Raw genomic sequence first — 18,003 nt, 5'->3', positions numbered from 1 at the left:
AATTTTGGTGTCAAACATTAGCTGTTTATACAGCATTTGTCCAATATTGTGAATTAGCAATTGATATCGGGGTTCTACCTTTATCCTCAGCTAGTAACACAAATTTAGTTATAGAACTCAAGCTAAAGTATTTTCCATAAGCCAGTTTTTGATCTTGGCAGCTCCTGTTCAACCGCGCGCAAAAGAATGCCCTATTTTCAAGTAAGGGAAATGATCATTTTTGGTAGTTTAGATAGTGAAGATATATGACATATAAGAAAATATATTTTAACAGTGAGATAAAGCATGTTACAATCCATGTATCTTAAATCAAATTTAGATTTGAGACCAATTTATGATGACCGCAAATGAATACAAACAGTTCAAACAAAGCGGTACTGTGAAAACAATTTGCTCAGCCGGTGTAACATCACAAACTTTATTGTAGAAAGAGTGTTTTGTTGTCTCCAAAGTTAATTGGATATATTACAATGACAATTAAACAAATTTGGTAAAACATTCAAACGTACTATGTATATAGAGCCTGGTGCACTTGCCCGTGCAAGAGAGAGTAACTCTAGTATGTATTATATTTGTTGTGATGGTTTTGTTGTCATATTTTATATATATGCCTATAACAACAAATAAATTGTAGATATTATAAATAAACTGAAGCTACTGTGAGTTTTATGTCTGATGCTTACATCTGTTTCTTTATAGCAACTCTGTAAAAAGCCCTGAGCAATAAAAATGAAACTACATAAGATATTTAAGGTTAAAAAGTGCCATATAAACAGTATTAATACATATTTTCAGGTATCCATGGTAACATTCTGTAATATGCATAGTTAGTTTGTAGGAAACCTCCTTCAGTCATGCCATTACATGTTCTTCTGCTCTTCTTCGCTGATGTACTTTGGCTTTCCTACAGTCTTGTCGCCTTCAGGATCTATGAAATCCTTCCCCGAAATATCCTCAAAATTTGTGCATTCCAAGATGGCTGAGTCAGGCACCTACAAAGAAAGGAGTTAGGAAAAGAGTAGAACAACATAAATTAATATTTTACGTATTCTAAGGGTTTGCATCGGGTTTACATGCGTGCCAATTGCAATACTTGTGATTATGGCATCCAATTAGGTGGTTGCCAGAGAAAAAAACAAATTTAAAGTACATGTATCTATGAAAAAGTTTGTTTATCTTAAAAGTTCTGTTACGTTTTAAATAATATGATATAAACCTCATAGAGGTAATAAGCATACAAATTATGATGTCATATAAATAAGGCTAATAAAGATAAGTTGGTCATTAGACAAGCATCAATATAAATCTCAACCAGTATAATTTTAAGCACAGGACAAGGTGAGCAGCTGGCCATAAGCCAAATCAGGTAACACTTTTTAGCAAGCCGGAGAATGGTCGTCACAGGCTCTTCTGATTGGTTTATTCTCTACACACTGCGTGATGAGTGTTTCTTGTGCTAACCCTGAGCAGTAAAGTTTAGTTTGAGCTAAATTATCACCGTGTATAGCAGCGTGTATTAGTCCTGAACACATGTGCACGCTTGCACAAACACAAAACTAGTGACCACACATTAATATTTTACTGTAAATAGAGGCCACAACACGCATACTATTTATCACAGGTGACACTGATCCCCATATTAACAGACATTGTCCTGTGTATTTTTTAAAAATCTAAAATCTTTACAATACTGACATGAGTTGGTCTTTAAAGGAGTCTGATCATTTAGCTATTGTCTCAAACTGATACCTTATATAAAGTTTTAATGACTGGATAATTAAAAAAAAAATATATATATATATGTGATGAATATGAATTGAATATGAGTTGAATATGTTACATGATTGCACAAAACCATTATTTATTACGACTGTGCACGATTAGTCTATTGATAGAACTCACCACGTCAAGGGGAACATACTGGCTGTGATGATGTTTGACACTCGACTCATTCTCCTTCGTATTGTATGAGACAAGCAACGCCCACCTCCTTCTCTCGCTAGCATTTGCATTGCTTTTATGCACAATATTGCTGTGGAATATCAGTGTGTCTCCTGAAATAGAGTCAACAAGAGTCTGAACTAAAAATGTAAAATTGTAGAGAATTGATTGATAACAGCTAGTATTACATTTTTGTAACGGTAGCACTCTAACCTCTCAGCTCTAACAACTCTGTTTGTAATTATGTCACAAATGTTGTTATAAGTACATATATTGTGGAATTATTTAAATAAACTTCTTGCGATGACTTTAATTTATTAGAATAGCTTGGTCTGAAGTAACGTAATATGATCCAAATAGCTACCATCAACCACTGCTACTACCTAATAGCTACTAGCTGGAAGGTAGAGTTAGTAGCTAGCGCTAACTATTATCTAGTAACTACTTCCTAATAGCTACTAGCTACTATCAGGATACTACCAAATAGTAGATAGTAATTATTAGCTAGTAGGCGGTAGTTAGTAACTACCAGTTACTAACTACCACCTACTAACAAGTAACTACTATCAAGAGGCTGCTCGGAACTAGTTACTAACTAGTAGGTTCTAGCTAGTAGCTACAAGCCACTGGATAAGAGGTTGCGGATTGAAACTCAAAAGACTTAACTGGTATCAGAATATAATCAACTGTTTCAGTTATTAGGATAATGATCCAATGCTAAATGGTACATTTACCTGGGTCTAGAACAACTGGAATTATGGGAAAGCGTTTTTTAAGTAACTCAACTCTGTCAAGGTCAGCACCTTGTTGACCTCCTACTGGTGCGTGGTTAATTCTCCCACACCGATGTGAGCCGGGCATCACCTATTGCAAGAAATTGTTACAGACAATTACTTTTCAATTTCTTGACTCATCTTGCTGACCTAAATATAAGATGACAACCTGATTTATTCATTTGAGAATTTAAATCTAAAACTGCTAATAGCCCTCCCCCAAACACTTACACATGCATAATAGCAGCAACACAAATGGTCCTCGGAGAGCAGCAAGTGAGCTACAATTAAAGCTGACTAATACATTATTTGATCAGCATTTTGCTATATTGTTACGGTAGAACATCGTGACCAGAACCGGAGAGACTGACCTCACGGTCACCGACATTACCAAATCGAGCCTTCCTATCGTAAAAGAAGGCTCGGTCACCGATGAGCCGGCTCAGTCGACCGAGAGAAGAACAAAGAAAAGGGGGTGAGGCCTATCTCGGAACAATCGATACATAAAGAAGAAGAACACTATCGTTAAGCAGAGGCGTAATGTGCAAAATCTTTTTGCATGTGTGTTCATTTGCGTTACAGTGACATTCATGTATCTAGATATATACATGTATTTCTCAAAGTTGGTATGTCCGTCCGTATGTATGTCTCTCCGGCTATAGCTATAGCGCGCGATGATTATTTTACTGATGTGGCCACGTGTTACGATGCCCTGTTAAGGAATATTTTTCGTAAGGTTCAAGTACTATATCTGGGGCCAAGGCCAATTCTTCTCACGCAGACAATTGTATTATTTCGGGTAGGAATGGCCTCTACATTCTCTCACTGTTCGGTCAGACCAAGACAGTCCGATATTCCATTTTTACATTTGTACCAGTGTCCAGAGGTACCAATATCATTGTATTCAAAGTTTTGATGGATAGCTTATGCTGGAACAGTAACCTTTTTTATACACACACACTTCTATGCAAGAATCATTATTATTAATTCTACATATTCAGGATTTTTATTTTGTTTTTTCAGCTCGTATTAATTGTATCATCACCGAATCAACTTTTATTGTAATCGTAGCAAAACCGACTTAATTTAGCTATTACGTGCTAATTATTTCCCATTAACCTCTAAACCCTTTTATAGTCATTTTATTTTTTTTAAACTATTTGACCTGCACGAAACATTTTTCTCATGATATGAAGTTTAAAAGTTGTTTGACAAAGTTGGAAAACATTTACAGTTGTTTTTATTTTCTCTTATAATTTATTTCAATTACACAACACACTTGTTTCATGATGTGTAGTGTGAAAGTTATTATGGCAAATGTTGTTATATGTTAAATACAAGTCAATTTTCTGTCCAAAGACTTTTTTATTACCTGAGCAACGCCGGGTAGTACAGCTTGTATTTATATATATTATTCAAATATATATATTAATGGTTAACACTCAGTGTGTTCATTGCTTGACAATCTTGTGGAGAGTAAAGGAATGAGCAGTTTCCATTACAATATTATTGAAGAAAATGTTGGACTAGTTTCAGCAATGCATTAATCCATCAATAATCCATCAGTAATCCATCAGTAATCCCACAGTAATCCATCAGTAATCCATCAGTAGTCCCTCATGTTTTGGGGTTAAACTAAACCAGCAACCCCGTGAAAAGTGAAATTCAGTAAAATAGGAACTAATAAACTCATATTTAAGAAATCACTTTCTTATTAGAAGTGAGCTTTTCATGTTTTCCTTATATTAGATGATTTTTAGGGGTGTTTAAGAAACATGATAAAGAGTGTCACAAACACTTTGCACTTTTAAACTTCACAAAACGTAACAGGAAAACAACAATGATGACGACAACTATTATAATGATTCTCGTAGGGAGATCTCACTAGGCATAAGTATGAAAGAGACATATTTTAGTTTTATATTTTTACTTATTTTCTTAAATGCTTATCTTTTAATGAATATTTTTTACCGCGCAGATTATTGAACCTGCAAAAGCTGAACCCAGAAGTAGCGATGGATTACTGAATAGAAAAGTTTTTTGGGTTTTGTGATATGTTCTAAGTCTGAGCTTGTTACATAAAATATTAACACAACATCATCACTGGTGTTATTCTGCTCTTTACAGCTTGCTATCGTTTCTGTTACCTTACTAATACGTATTTAAAAGTTCTTTCAGATCACACTTTCAATGCTGTGAACCTCACCTCTATGCATCCATTGTCAGTGTCACACCTGTCGACAGCGATGTATACGGTATTGATGTCAGGAGTTAAGTTCCCATTGTTGTACCAGTAACCATAGTCTTGGTGCCACTGGAACACTCCACCGGTCCTTGGCTGTTTTGGTATCAGCTTGGTATGGTAGTGAAAAACTTCACCTCCCAAAAGCTGCCAATTTAGATTTCATTCAACATGTTATCTGTATATTCAACATGTTATCTGCATATTCAACATGTTATCTGTATATTCAACGTGTTATCTGTACATTCAACGTGCTATCTGTATATTCAACATGTTATCTGCATATTCAACATGTTATCTGTATATTCAACATGTTATCTGTACATTCAACGTGCTATCTGTATATTCAACATGTTATCTGTATATTCAGCATGTTATCTGTACATTCAACGTGCTATCTGTATATTCAACATGTTATCTGTATATTCAACATGTTATCTGTATATTATTTTCTTATAGGTATGCACAAGTGACAGAGCTGATAGCTCTAATATTTCCAGCAAAGACCTTGACACTAGTTTATAACTGACGACAGTAGAGAAACCTGCTGAAGTGGTTTTTGAAAGAATGGCATCTCTAGAGACGACACAGATGTAGGTACATTTATCACTATCTCACAAATCATCAAAAATAAAGTCATGTTATATAAAACTGGCTTTTAATATAAATATATTTTTTACTGTCTCTATTTGGATTAATACTGAACAAAGTGTCTGTTTGGTTCGGCATTAGTAAAAAGCCGGAGCCCTAAACACGCTGCCTTAGAAAGCTCGAGAAACTAAGTATATATGTTGCATTAATTAATTAAAATTAATTTATTTAAAATCAACAATATTAGGGATGAAACGAAGGTCCACAATTGAAGCTCTCCTACCTTTTCTGTTGTTCTCACCAACTTTTCACTGCGGGCCACGATTCCAGACACATCATTTCCTGGTTGGTTCCAGATGACAAGTCTGCTCTTAGTCTGACCTGTGCCATCCTCTATCTGCAAAAGTTATTGTGCTGAATTGAGCCCTTGTTACAGTCGTTACCATATACACTCATACATAAGTGACAGGTGTTACCATATACACTCATACATAAGTCACAGGTGTTATCATATACACTCATACATAAGTGACAGGTGTTACCATATACACTCATACATAAGTGACAGGTGTTACCATATACACTCATACATAAGTCACAGGTGTTATCATATACACTCATACATAAGTCACAGGTGTTATCATATACACTCATACATAAGTGACAGGTGTTACCATATACACTCATACATAAGTCACAGGTGTTATCATATACACTCATACATAAGTCACAGGTGTTATCATATACACTCATACATAAGTGACAGGTGTTACCATACACACTCATACATAAGTCACAGGTGTTATCATATACACTCGTACATAAGTCACAGGTGTTACCATATACACTCATACACAATTATTGTGTTTTAGTGTATACGGTAACACCTGTCACTTATGTATGAGTGTATACGGTAACACCTGTGACTTATGTATGAGTGTATATGGTAACACCTGTCACTTATGTATGAGTGTATATGGTAACAACTGTATATGGTTATAGTTGTACGAAGGCTACTAGACTGCAACAAGATGGGAGTTGCCTCACCATTTTTGAATAGCTAGTGTTTTAAATTTTTAAAATATTGCGAAAACAAACTAGTAACCAAACCTTAATATTCACATGCATAATACTTACTATACATAATACATATTACATACGATAACCTCACACATACTGTGTTCTGATATCACAACTGAACTTTGAAATAAACATAGTGCAGTGGCCAATCGCTTAGCCCAGGGCTGAGAATGAGAGAAAAGGAGAAGGCATAGTTAACGACGCCAGTACCGATCTGAGCCTCGGCTCAGCCAATGGCTGGCCCTTGTGAGAACTTCTGGTCAATCGAAGGTCGACTACCGAGTCGGCCCTACAATCGAGGGGCGAGGCCTAACATCGATCGAAAGCTATAAAAGGAGTTCAGATGAGCAAAGGAGGGCAGAACGCCTGGAAATCTCATACTGTACAGTTAATTATATGCTCAATGCTTATTTGAGTGTAAATATATATTTATGAGAGATATATTATTATTGCCTTGTACTCAAGTGGTCTGATTCTTGAAAATCAAGTAGAGCAACTCAGTTGAGTCCTTTACAATAGCGTTTTGTATGGTTTGTATATATGTACGTATCACTAACTTAGTGTTTCCTGTCCGCTTATGTAAAATATGAAATTAATACAATATCCTTACATCATATGCAGCTCGTCTGATGGCTGTTGTTTCCAGATTCTTCTTTAAAAGTTCCATTTCATTTGGTGGTATGAAATTTCTATAAGAGTGACAAGCATTCATGATACTAAGAGAGCAAGCAGGTTTATAACAAGCATGTTTTGCTCAAGTACAAAAATCTCCAAAGACTCTAAACTAATGACTGACTAGAAGGTTGACGAATGTTATTTATACAGTTCCATTGAATATTATTAGATAGATCACAGCAATGATAACCCATCATGCCTACTACTGTTGATGAACTAGTAGCATGGGCCTACTACTGTCAAATGCCTACAACTGTGCAGCCACAGTGTTTATACTAGCGCACCATGTGACCTATTGAAGTTAGATCACAACCCGCCATGCCTACAATAGCTGCTGTATTACATTCACCCCTCGCTATACCTAGCTGATATGTTATATGTACTGAATGTTATATATGCTAACATACCTAGCCGGTGTGTTATATGTACTGAATGTTATATATGCTAACATACCTAGCCGGTATGTTATATGTACTGAATGTTATATATGCTAACATACCTAGCCGGTATGTTATATGTACTGAATGTTATATATGCTAACATACCTAGCCGGTGTGTTATATGTACTGAATGTTATATATGCTAACATACCTAGCCGGTATGTTACATGTACTGAATGTTATACATGCTAACATAGTATTATTATATCCAGTACTGTTAATATTCTGTATCTCTTGATAGTACTGTGTCTCACTGACCACACCATTATAACTAGTTCTATTCCGTAAAGCCGGTATTGTATATACACACTATTCTGTCATGGCATCTAGCATTTGTTAGTATTGATGTAACGTACACGGGTGAGCAACTATGCAGTATATGCATAAATATCTAGTGTATGCATATTGTCTTTTGTATTTTACTATTATGATCATAGCAAGTGTGACCATATGAACTACTGTGAACAAAGCAGGACAATATCACAGGCTACATAGAGCTTACCTTACAATGAATGCTCCATCATTCTGCCAAGCCTCCATCATCTCTGGAGTCACCTCGAAGGTCTGACCTTGCACAAACGGAAACTCTGCAAGATTTACAAATATTTTTATTTTAGCACCCATATTTAAAAATAAGTTTCGAATTACGTAAGCTTACCAAAAGAAATATATTAGACTAAGCATACCTTTGATAGAGGAAGCCATAGTCAACCTAAAGCGGTGATGCTAAAGCTGCAAGCGCAGTGGTAGCAATGCCAGCATAGCTATCAAGCTCACCGGCATGCGTATGCTTACTACTGGCAGGCTCTTGCTGGACATCTGTCATCAAATAGTAATTACGTCATATACGACCCTGGGACATTGGCATGCGGAGCTAAAAATGCATCCTATGGTATAATTTAACACAGATGGCTAGACCTCTGAGCATCACTGTATATAAATATCATTGATACATAAGAGTCAATTTATGCAAGACAAAAATAAACATATCCAATTCCAATATCAACGCTAAATGTTCGGTAAAAGTAGAGCCTGTTGCCATAGCGACAACCACTAATACACAGTACTAGGCAACTAGATTGCTGTAAAACATAAAAGCATAGAATGATTATCATTAGCTTTAAACTCCACATGCAGTGGCGGATCTAGGAAAAAAGTTTGTGGTGCAAAATTTGTGTAATATATCTAGAGTGGGAGGGGGTGCGCAGGGCGATCCCCTCACCTGGCCCCACGCTAGCGGAACTTTTTGAAATTTAGGCATCTTAGAATGAAGGAGAGGTGTGTTTGAGCCCAAAAAAGTGTAATCATTTATTTGCAGGAAACAACAAGTTTAGAGGTAAAAATTGACATTAAATATGATTAATTAAATTGGTGTTTTATAATGTTCCTTATACTATGTATAATATCATGTCTATGCATAAAAAAAGTTTCGTAGTATTAGCTACATAACGATGCTATTATAAAACAGACATATTAGGGCATACTTTTTTGAATTGTTGTTTTGTAGTCGAAAGAAATGATCCAAAGTTCGTTCTTGACCTTTCCTTTGAAACATTTTGCTTTTAAAATTGCTTGTAGTACTTCTTTCGAAAAAGTTGTGGCTCAATTGGGGATGTTTATTGGGACCACTCTCATTTGTTCATAAGCTAAAAAAATTCAAGTCAATGTTATTAAAACTAGTTTGTTGTAACGAACTTTACTAGGCCGTTTTTGTTCATTTCCTCCCAAAGCAAGTTATCAGTGAAATGAGATGTAATTTACTCAATTCTTGATAGATTTCAAATCTTTTTTTTTGTTGCCATATTTGTGGTGGTGCATTTGCACCATATGCACAGTAGATCCGCCCCTGACATGAGAGGAGGGGGCTGTCACTCAGTCAGATTTTATGAGGTGTATTGAATTTTGTTTGACATGAATTTCACCCCTGAACTCCAATGACAGTCAGGAAGGAATCTCCATTACCTGATGAGGACTGGCTGAATAGCCTGATTCATGATAACCACACTCCTAAATGACCTGAAAAGAGAAGTTTAACAGACCATCTTAAAATCTACTATGATTTACCAAAAACTAAGCATTGGTTGCTTTTAGCGCAAAGGTTTGCTCAAGTGCCAACCATCAGAGCTCCTAGCAGCATTGACAAACCTCAAGAGCATCGTATTATTCTTGCAGTTGATGTCAGATGACTGAGTATTAATAGATACCTCTAGATGACCTTCAGATAACCTATAGCTGCTGTATGAGCTGCATGAAACAAATGTTTGAGAGACCGTACCCTTCCGCCTTTAATTTAAATAGACTGACTTATCTTTCAGTCCCGTAGCAGTGTCTAAATGAGCCTAGATATTATTTAACTGGGATCCAACTGTACACAACAAAAAGCTGTATTTATTGCGGAATAAATGCAGTTTACCTCAGAGTTCTTAAAACCTATGCTTTGGCAATACAGTAATTTATCCATAAAAGATGGAAAGTCTATTTATTTACTGTTTAACCGTGGATATAACACATAAAACACAATTCAGAACCTGCACTACAATAACTATCTGTTTACTGCAGAACCCCTCAATGTCATTTTGGCTCACAAATCTCCATAAATCTAATGACAGACCTCCTGCCTTCAACTGTTGTTGATGGATTTTCAATGCAACACAAATTATGCTAAGTATGGTTTGGTATATTTCCAGAAGGTACATAAATACACTAAGACTTGTTATGCTATCAAACATTATTAGCAATTTCTTGTAGGACAAAAGATGAAGCCACTTGTGAGAGCTCGCTAGGTAAAAAGCAAAAAAGAAAAAGCTTCAAGCTATATTGACTTGAGAAGAGCTTTTGAAGTAAAATGTAGCAGACGTGTGGTTGGCCATGTAGTCTCAGTCTTTTCCTCGTTACATTTGATCAGAGCCAGACAGCGCTCACACTTCATAATCTGTCACCGTCTTTGGTGGACGTCATCCAGCGGGTTTTGTAGAAACGCCTGATGGATTCATGCGTTAGAGCTTGAAGTTGCTCTTTCCACCTCAGCTAACAGGGCACCTCCGTGTAAGTGGTCATAGGCTTGAGTCATGGACATATCAGAGCTTTCAACACTGACAGTCAGAGGATCGTGAAATAAAACAAGGCTCATCAAGAGGACTGTCCTCTGTCATACTAGCACACCTGCACTGCTGAAAACAGGGTTGAACAAAAAAAAAGATATGTCATGGACTATAAAAATCAAAGAGTTTTGTGAGTAGATAAAAAGATAAAATGAATATATATAAAATACATAATTAAATAACTAATTGCAAATAAAAGCCTAACTAAAGTAGCAAAACTAATAAATAGTCAGCAAAAAAAATATAAATAGGTTTGAGCATGATCACAAAGTTTAGTAGCGTCTGCTCGATTGGTAGGATATCACAGTGTTTAGTAGCGTCTGCTCGATTGGTAGGATTTACTAGTGAAGGAGCTGGTTGACGCGCTTGTAGAGCCGCCCCTTGTGTCTCTGCTGCCCAAGGATGTCGCACCCGGGCTCCAATCAGGCATAACCAGATTATGCTTTGACATCTTTTCACGATGACGGCGTCTTCTGGGCATCGGTGGCTCTGGCAGTGTATCTATTTCTTCGACAACGCGATGCTGAACATATCTGGTTGGTGTTTCTAATCTTTGGCTAGTCTGGTAGTTAACGGTACGTCTCGAGCTGTACGTCTCTCTCTCGGTGCTCTGAGTTCCTACACAACCATTAAAAGTTGGTTCACCACATAATCGCTCGTAATAAAACAGACATACATATAACATGTGATAAAACTGTAGCGTGAGACCTTGTGTTAGCTGTTACCACATAACATATAGTTCTCACAGAGTTTATTACCTGCGGAAGATCAAGTCAGCTAAAATGGTTGTAGATTTTTATAATATTTAAAATGTAGCTGATTATATATGAGACCTGATGTACAGGCATAAGTGAAGTATTATTTAAGCTTTGTGTAGCATGAGCAATGTTAGTGTATATATGGCATATTGCCAAACATGCAAGTAAGTATGGAACTCGCTACTAGTTATACTAGATAAAAAGCAAAAATCAAAGTCTTCACTACTTCTCAACTGAAAAAAGAAAATGGCTGCTGAAAGAAACTGTTTTGAGAAGTCAACAACTTCTCTTAGACACATTTAAAAATTGCTCTTATGTACCTGACTTGGTTGTGAAATAGCCCTCGAGTGGCTCACTCTTGCCGTCATCGTTATCAGCATAGACTCGCACAAACCACTTCTTGCCTTCAGTCAAGTGAGCTAGGTGGTAGACTCTGCTCTCTGCGCCCGAATAGCCACAAAGGGCCCAGACAGAGTGCCTACCTCCTTCGCTCTTCTCAACTATATATCTGCGTATGCGACTGCTGCCTTGCTGTAACGGAGCCTGCCATTGGATAGTAGCAGTACTTGTCGTCACATTGGATATTCTCAGTGGACCAAGTGGAGATGATGGTGGGGCTGCAAAAACACACAGGGATTATTCAGCGCACAGAAGTCAATGGTTGAGTAATAATGGCTACAGAGCTTTTACAATCGTAACACAGGTCAGATAAAACCAGTACCAGTTGTAACTGAAGAATCTTTCAACGAGACAGAACGTTCGAGCTCTCCTTGACTAGATCATGTTAAACTCTTTGCGTTTGTAATAAGTGAATATACAAACAGTGCAGTGATAGGTCCATTGTAATATGTATATATGTAATTGTACCAATTTTCATGATAAAATAATTTTTTCTTGGCTACAGTGATAGATTCACAGTATCATACTGTAAATCTTTTATGGTAGCCAAGATCATACAATCATCTATTGTATTATACTACAAACACAGTGACACATCTATTGTAATACAGTACTAATACAGTGATAGATCTATTGTATTACACTACTAACACAGCGATAGATCTATTGTATTATACTACAAACACAGTGATACATCTATTGTAATACAGTACTAATACAGTGATAGATCTATTGTATTACACTACTAACAAAGCGATAGATCTATTGTATTATACTGCTAACGCAGTGATAGGTCTATTGTATGATGCTACAAACACAGTGATAGATCTATTTTATTATAATTTTACTAACACAATGATGAATCTATTATAATACACTATTAACACAGTGATAGATCTATTGTATTCACTACTAACACAGTGATAGATCTATTGTATTACACTACTAACACAGTGATAGATCTATTGTAATACACTACTAACACAGTGATAGATCTGTTGTATTATATTACTAACACAATGATAGATCTATTGTATGATTTTGTCAATAATTTGATAAATCTATTGTATAGGAGTGAAACTACAATTTATTCATTTGCATATCTATGATCAAATCGTTTCATTGGCCAGTATCAGGGTCATGTAAATGCAAAACTAACGTCATTGTCTAGTGTGAAGAAGCGCGAAAGAACTGTCTAAGAGCTGTGTAGTGTACAAGTGGTAGCTTGGTACCAGTTACCAGTGTCAAATAACACAACACGCTATAGACACCCTATACTCATGTCATGCACATAAGACTGTCATTACACATATGTATGTGATAGGGAAGCATTAACAGACAATGAATTGTATCACATCTTATTGTCTTACATCAGGCTTATTGTATCACATCTTCTACTTCCATGTAACCTCACCAATCCTACTAGTTACACGTAAGTACAGCCAATTAAAACTGAGGTTGGATTGTACGACTAATCAAATTTTGCAATCTAGACTTCCGTATAACTTCACCAATCCTACCAGTTACAAATGAATACAACCAATCAAAACTGAGGTTGAATTGTACGACCAATCAAACTCTTGAAATCTGTACTCATATAGTTCAGCCTAATATGATAATTGTTACAATTACCTGCAGCCAATGATGTCACAGCGATAGAAGTCTCAATGGGCTGTCCCTTCCCAAAGAGATTCTCGGCTGACAATCTAAAGTATGTGGTGACATCTGCTGCCACTCTCTCAACCATATACGACCTTCTTGTTGAAGGCAGAGTAGCGAGTGTCTCCCACCGCCCTCTATTTTCCTCCATTCTCTCTAGTATAAGGTTTTTAACATTGCTATCACTTGATGACCTTGAAGACCCCCACTCAAGAAGTACTCTTCCTCCAGATTGTTTCATTACCTCCAGAGGTCCAGCTGGTGGTAAAGGTAACTGCTGGGATGCACTCTGTGCCACCTGAAAATCAAATGATTGGTGAACAGAGATGGCAGGCAGTGACATGCTGATAGCCTCAGAGAATCAACTACTATAAAAAGGAATAAAATAGCCAGCTTTGCTGTTTTCATGTAACACATAAAAGAAAAGCTGATGGAGTATTTGACAACAAAGATGTTGGAGTTATCCTTCTTTTAATCTATGACTGACCTTGATGGTGGCCCAATGACCAATACCAGCTGAATTGACAGCAGCCACCCTAAAACTGTATCTGTGTGATTCCAGTAGGCCCATAACTTTGTAGTTGAATCGAAGAGAACTAACTTCATCCACTCGAGTCCAAATATTATAGCGACCCTCAGACCTCTCGATTATATATGAATCAATTGGAGCTCCACCATCTCGTGCTGGCTTGCTCCAACATAACTGCACAGAACTACGACCTCTTTCCATTATATCCAGCCCAAGAGGGGCATCAGGAGTAGCTACAACAAGACGATGACTTATTTAGATTCTTAAAAATGTAGAATTGACAAATCCCCAAAAACAAGTTGTAATCTGAAATTATAGTCAGCCTTGCAAAGTCAAAAAGTCAACTTGCACACAAAAATTGACTAAAAATATTGCCGAGTTTCACATTTTGGCAAATGCGCTGGTTGGCTACTTACTCGCTTGCGGTCTAGCACGAGTCTTCACAACACTTTCATTGTAGACTTGACGCCAAGGTAGTCTCTCCCTGACCTGATCTACTGCACCCATGAATGTGTCCTTGAATGGTTGTACATGGTGTTCGGCGCTTCTCGATGATGTCTCTGAACCTACTTCACCTACACTAAAGAGATCATACTCGGAGCTTCTTCTTGTTTCACGCAGAGAAGACTCAAATGAGAGATCTCTCGCAGGTGTAGATCGTGGCATATAACTAACACTAGCTCTTCGGCCACCAGAAACTGGACGAATTGGAGATGGAGATGTAAATGAATCATCTGTAGTTGGTGTGAAAGATCGACCTTGGCGAGTGCCGATAGGTGATGATGATGTAAACTTAGCTCTTGGCGGTGTATCTTGCCTGCTTGGTCTTTCTGTTGCAGGATCACCAGGATTCCAGTAAGGCATTGCAAGGTTATGTCTTGATTCCTTCACACGTCGCCTTCTTCTCCGTGGAACATAGTCAATGTCATCAAGGGCATGCCGTGTTCGGTGGGATTTCTCTTCAAGCCTGAGAGCACTGATTGGTTCGGAATCTCTCGCCAATGTTTTTCTTGGAGAGAAAGGCGGGGTCACTAAATGCCGTTTATTCAGTGGCTGTTTAGAATAGCTGATACTGCTTTCACTCAGTGAGCTACTTTCAGACTCATCAGGAATGCCTCTAGATCGAGTGGAAAGTCTATTATATTTTCTGTCAGTAACTTGTCTTGCAGACTCCACAATCGCTCCTTTAGAAGAGCGCACACGAGGTGTCATAGCATGCCAATCAGAGTCAAAGTCTGCATCTTCAGTAAAGTGTGGCTTTGGTAATGGCTGCCTTGTGTGATCTACTTCTTTTTCATGAATTTCAACAACATTATAGGCACCATGTGATGATGGTTTAGATGCGCGACTGCGATGGCTGACTAAAACTTGAGGAACAGCTGCTGATTCTTGTGTTAGAGCTCGAGAAAATTCTGAGGATGGAATAACCAAGTGTCTCTTGCTTCTTCGCTTCCTTACTGTAACCCACTCATCTTCTTCTGAACTTTCAGATTGCTCCTCAGCTTTTTGTGACACGGTAGTATACAGGTTTGACCAATGCTGGTTAGGCTTTGGCTTGATGTACACAGGCGCAACAACTTTTTTTGAAGGAATGGTGAAGTGTTGTCGCCGTTTCAAAGAATCTTCATACTCCTCAATGTTCTCATTTATTCGTTTAGTTATTATTTCAATTTCAATCTCTTGCTTGCTTGCTTCAGAGCGAGGAGGCATGTATTCTGTTAATTGAGAAGTACGTTTAACTTCAGTTTTAGGAATGTTTTCAGCTCTGATATACTCATGAGAAGGCATGGGAGGCATACTAGCAAGTCTTCTCGATCGCTTTTCACGCTCTTCATACAATTTTCTGTTAGTTTCCCCATCTTCTTCTCTGGCTAAAGCCATTTCTCTGAGATGTTTCTGTTGCCTATTCTCTCTGCGCTTTTTGTCTCTTTCAAACTCTTCATGCAGCTTCTTCAGTGCGCTGCTTTCTTCATAGGGTTCTTCAAGATTGCTAAGCTTGCAGGAATCATCAGCTACGCGATGGTACTCTCCAGATGGTAGCCAATACTTTGATGGTTGGATAGGAAGGTGTGGACTATACCTAGATTGGACAGGTTGTTGAGGTGGCAGAGACATTCCTCTTTTTTGCGCTCTTGCTTGCTTCTGTCTTTCAAAGTTCTGAGATGAATTTAAACTTGGAGAGACACCTCTTAGCGGAGAAAACCTTGTCTCTGAAATAGGTAGCCTAGCTCTAGATCTTACAGGTGGCATGCTTTGCATTCTCATACGTCTCTTTCTTCGTTCAAACTCAAGATCTGGTTGAGCAATAGTTGGCCAGTTATCTGAATATTCGTGGTAAGATCGAGACATTTCTTCTTTGTGTTGTTCCTTCCGTTGAGCTCGTCTTTTTCTGTTTACCTCAATATCTGCCTTGAGCATCTGCAACCTTTGATCTTCCAACTCTGTACCCTTGTATAGTGGCAGTTTCATCTCACTTGCATTCTCTGTTTCCTGGTAGGTGACAGTATGATATTCACTAGATGGCATCCATATTCTTGATGGAGCAACTACCTTTCGTCTATGCGGAGCTGCATGATAATCTGGAATAGAAACAAAGGGTTCTACCAAAGCCCTAGCAGCTTGACGCTTGAATGAAATATTCCATTCATCCATTTTGCTAGGAGGTAGAGGAATGACTTTTGGAATCTCTTGAGCTTTTCTTGATGGTGACCTTTCAGCAACTTCCAATATTGATCTTATCGGTGAAAGGCTTACTGAAGATGTACTCATTGGTGGCATACTCATTGGTCGTCGAGCTCTTTTTCGATGCTCCATCTCTAGTAATGACTCTCTCATTTCATTTTCTTCCCTAATTGCTTCTGCCCGCCTCCTTGCCTGTGATTCTTCTCTTCTTAGACGTCGCTCATTTATTTCCATTGACAAATTTTTCATATGTGTTTCGAATGTGTCATGAGCAGGTAACACGAGATGCCGCCTTCTAGCGCCTCTGATTGGCATTTCAAAGTCGGTCACATCAACCCAATCATCAGCTGCCCCTACAACCACAGGAATTGTGGGCGGCTCAACAGTCTTCACAGTTACGGGCCGAGGAGGTAAGGTTTTGAGCTCAGGTACAATAGCCACTTCATCGGCATGTCTAATAGCTTGTTTTCGATAAAGATCAGTCCATAAGGGCGTCGTCTTAGGTGGAAGTGGCTTGACTCTTTCTTGAACATGCTCACGAATCATCGGCTCAGAAATGGTGTGATATGTCGTTGATTGCAGAATGTATTTGCTCGGTTGCTGTGGTAAGCGGTTTTGCTTAGGTGATGTAGTTGGATATGAAGGTTCTACATAAATCGCTTGCTTACGCACAGGTAGCGGTGGAGGAGGAAGCGCTCGAGGTTTCACCATCAGCACTGGCCTATCTATGACCTCAACCATAGGTCGAGGTGGAAGAATAACTCTTGTAGGTAGTGTTGGCTTCCTGTCTTTTGTTCTTCTAACAATCCTCTTACGAGGAGTTGATTCTTGCACTGGTAACTTAATCGGTCTTACCAGCTCTTCATCGTGAAGTAGTTGGCGAACAAGTTCAACTGGAGTCGGTTTTTTGACTTTAGGTGTTTTTGGACTTGTGTTGACTGTGGGAACCTTCACAGGTTTGATTGGTGTATCTACCACATCTAAAATTTAATAAACGCAGCTTAGAGCATTACTTTTATTACCGTACTGTTATCTATGATCAGTTTGTCTTATTCTAAAGCAACAATTGATGAAAGTATTCAAAGTCTTACTGCTGAAATTTTGTACTGCAGCTAAATTTAACAGTAATCCAA

The 18,003-nt window shown here is 37.9% G+C and overlaps 2 protein-coding genes across 2 annotated transcripts in view; both read right to left on the bottom strand.

Annotated features, from left to right (window-relative positions):
• Window positions 1–860: 860 nt before the first annotated feature.
• Window positions 861–6,722, bottom strand: LOC137390738 (L-proline trans-4-hydroxylase-like). The gene is made up of 7 exons (XM_068077061.1): window positions 6,708–6,722; window positions 5,831–5,944; window positions 4,921–5,103; window positions 3,086–3,196; window positions 2,676–2,805; window positions 1,903–2,054; window positions 861–992 (listed from the first exon to the last, which is right to left on the bottom strand). Exons 1-7 carry the CDS (start codon window positions 6,720–6,722, stop codon window positions 861–863), a joined length of 837 nt encoding a protein of 278 aa, XP_067933162.1.
• Window positions 6,723–7,087: 365 nt separating this feature from the next.
• Window positions 7,088–18,003, bottom strand: part of LOC137390737 (titin-like) — a 74,866-nt gene continuing 63,950 nt past the window's right edge. The window contains exons 68-72 of the mRNA XM_068077059.1: window positions 14,605–17,850; window positions 14,147–14,421; window positions 13,633–13,957; window positions 11,922–12,218; window positions 7,088–7,194 (exon numbers count right to left, since the gene is read on the bottom strand). Coding sequence (XP_067933160.1) covers window positions 7,088–7,194; window positions 11,922–12,218; window positions 13,633–13,957; window positions 14,147–14,421; window positions 14,605–17,850 — 4,250 coding nt within the window. The remainder of the gene's footprint in view (window positions 7,195–11,921; window positions 12,219–13,632; window positions 13,958–14,146; window positions 14,422–14,604; window positions 17,851–18,003) is intronic.

This window comes from Watersipora subatra, chromosome 3 (genome assembly GCF_963576615.1).
Source record: "Watersipora subatra chromosome 3, tzWatSuba1.1, whole genome shotgun sequence".
NCBI lineage: Eukaryota > Metazoa > Bryozoa > Gymnolaemata > Cheilostomatida > Watersiporidae > Watersipora > Watersipora subatra.
This window is presented reverse-complemented; position numbering and strand designations above follow the sequence as displayed.